We start from the raw sequence: 2508 nt of genomic DNA on the forward strand, positions 1-2508 counted from the left end.
AACAAGGATAGAATAAAACGAGTGAAGAAATGAGCGTTATTCGGTGTCAGAAGAAGAAAGGAGCTCGGTAAACTTTGTTCGGTTGAAGGAGGATTGCTGCGCTTTGACTGAAAGCTTCTGATGTCGCTGGTAGAGGTGATTGAAAACAGAGGGTTTTTCGATGGGTTGAATGGGCGATGACGATGGTCGGCTGAAGAAGTTGATTCCGATCTTTGGCTTGCTGAAAAATGTAAGGAAGGCGGGTGGTTTAGTCATATTTACCGAGCGTTATTGAAGTTTTTGAAGAGCTTGTCGATCTCTTGCTTTTCAAGATCTCTCGGGTTGACGGAAGGCCTTTCGTCCTTGATGCTCGTCGTGGATTTCGAGCGCTTCTGTTCCCATATTTTTGGCTTTGGCTTTTCTTCCAAGTCTTTTCCGCTGTCAATGTCCGGTGAGTGAAGAGGGGTAGAAAATGATGTACTGCGCGGAACGGGAGCGTATCCGAAGCTTGGCCACCAAGAAAATGAGGATTTGGGTTTTCTGATTTCCCCTTGTTTTTCGATGGGACTTATGTTGTTTCTTTATCGTTCGTAAAAAATGATCGACAAAAGACGGAAACAATTCCTGTTAGGAACAGACTTCTGAACTAGAGTTCCTGATCGATGTTTCTTTCTCAATGAAAAGAGATTCTTCATTGGAAAAGCGGTAATGGAGTAAATCGTCTTGAAAAAATCCTTCTCACAAATAAAGTCTTCGTTGTTTGAATTCACCATTCGCGACATGAACTGATAGAACATGTCGGTCGATTCTATAGCGATAAGGTCTTCTTCTTTTGTCTTCCAAATCGCGAGAATACCTGATTTTTGCCGTTGCTAGAATTGTGAATATTGAGCTTACCTCGGATGAGAATCTCATTTCCGTCAAGAAGAAGTCCATCCCATAGGCGATAGACAATTTTTTTTGGCAGGAAAGTCCCGAAGGCTGAAAATGTACTGTTTTCTAGTGCTAGCTGCAATTCTACCTGTGAGGAGCCATTGCATCATGTACGGACTGGCGAGAGGAGGTTCATGGCCATTTTCCCGAATCGAAGATTCCCTGTATTGAAACAATTAAAAACAAGAGAAAGAATCGGAGAAACCTGAGATTGATAAGATGAGAATTCACTTTCGGCGTGAAAGTCTTCATCAAGTCCGCCAAGACCTTCAAATCCGTTTGAATCCCCTCAAGATTGTGTGAATGATATTCTGGTGGCAAAACCGCGTGGAGCATAAAAATGAAAACTTGCAGCGTGTCCCACTCTGTTTCCATAACTTCCATTATCAAGGCCACGATGACGTTGAATCCCTGGCAGTAACCGCATTCTGGATTGTATCGAGCATAAGCAAGCAAGATTCGCTTCAAGCGTTGTTGATCGTGAGTTGAGCCGATGTTGGCAGTTCGGTGAAGATCTTTGACGATTTGGTAGTCCAGGTGCTTGTCATCGTCAGTCAAAGTAGAATTGAAAAGTGAAGGAAAGAGTTGTTTTCGATCCAGCCCGACTTCTTCGAAGTATTCTTCCGCAAGCCCCAGCCAGATCTTCTTCCTCCAAGAGTTCGGAAGCCCAACTTCCATCCTAAGCAAAGCCCTGTGCGATAAAAGCCAATCGTTGAAAGCCACTTTATCAGATACCAAAGGAGGTTCTACGGAAAACGTCGACTGAAGAGGACCTTTTGACTTTTTCGAGGAGAAAGCCTGAATAATCGCGGAAACGACTTGACAATTTTGAGCGATGTCGTCCTTGATGCCATTTTGTTTCAAAGTAAGCCTGACTAGCTTGCTTGATAGCTTCGATATATTGTCGTCAAGATCGGCTCGGAAGGAATCAAGCTCTTGGGTTTCCATTCGAAGGAGGTCAGCATGGCTGTAGTCGTCATCGATTGATATGAGCTTGCCCTCGATTACCTTGTCGCGGAGATTTCGATTGTGGCTAGTTAAAATTATGACAGAAATGGTTCGATTTTCCACATGCATGATAATATCAGCGATAAGTTATCATGCAATCAAGATATTGGGATTAAGGCCATCTGACAGAATGTCACATGACATGGAACTATCGGCTTGCATGCGAATCGCGCCCTCTTTTTCAAAATCAAGGCAATATAAAAAGAATCTTTCGACTATCACAAAAACTTAATTATAAAATGTAGATCAGAACTCGGGTCTTTATTTTCAATCGATTCAAAACGTATGTATAAATATTATTCAAAATGATTCATATTTAATCTTATCTTTTGTGATAAATCAATTTGTACACTTCCCTCAATATTAAACTAAACTTTTCAAAATGGTCTTGATGCAACATGCACACCGGAAAACATGACATACATTGACAAGACAAGACATTACATTCACGAGAAGCTACCTGTGATAGATATCCGAGAGTAAATCCTCAAGTAGCTCCTGCTCTTTTTTAGATTGTGTTGGAATTTTGTCCATGTTCCAATGGACCAAATCTATTAGAATTTCAATCTCTCAAGAAACATAAACAAA

At 41.4% G+C, this 2508-nt stretch overlaps 1 protein-coding gene across 1 annotated transcript; it reads right to left on the reverse strand.

Moving 5' to 3' along the window:
- Window positions 1-560: 560 nt before the first annotated feature.
- LOC145712259 (TBC1 domain family member 30-like) lies at window positions 561-2485 on the reverse strand. Its single transcript, XM_081789948.1, has 5 exons — window positions 2381-2485; window positions 1118-1945; window positions 1001-1074; window positions 877-960; window positions 561-835 (listed from the first exon to the last, which is right to left on the reverse strand). Exons 1-5 carry the CDS (start codon window positions 2452-2454, stop codon window positions 561-563), a joined length of 1335 nt encoding a protein of 444 aa, XP_081646074.1. The 5' UTR covers window positions 2455-2485.
- Window positions 2486-2508: the final 23 nt, after the last annotated feature.

Source organism: Oikopleura dioica, chromosome 1 (genome assembly GCF_907165135.1).
Source record: "Oikopleura dioica chromosome 1, OKI2018_I68_1.0, whole genome shotgun sequence".
In the NCBI taxonomy this organism is placed as follows: Eukaryota; Metazoa; Chordata; class Appendicularia; order Copelata; family Oikopleuridae; genus Oikopleura; species Oikopleura dioica.

Excerpts from the sequence above, each read along its gene's own strand:
- LOC145712259 (XM_081789948.1), bottom strand. The coding sequence starts at position 2,454 with ATGGACAAAATTCCAACACAATCTAAAAAAGAGCAGGAGCTACTTGAG. Across the intron at positions 1,075-1,117 it reads TCTCATCTTATCAATCTCAG|GGAATCTTCGATTCGGGAAA; the intron begins GTTTCTCCGATT and ends GTTTCAATACAG. Across the intron at positions 961-1,000 it reads GATGCAATGGCTCCTCACAG|CCTTCGGGACTTTCCTGCCA; the intron begins GTAGAATTGCAG and ends GTACATTTTCAG.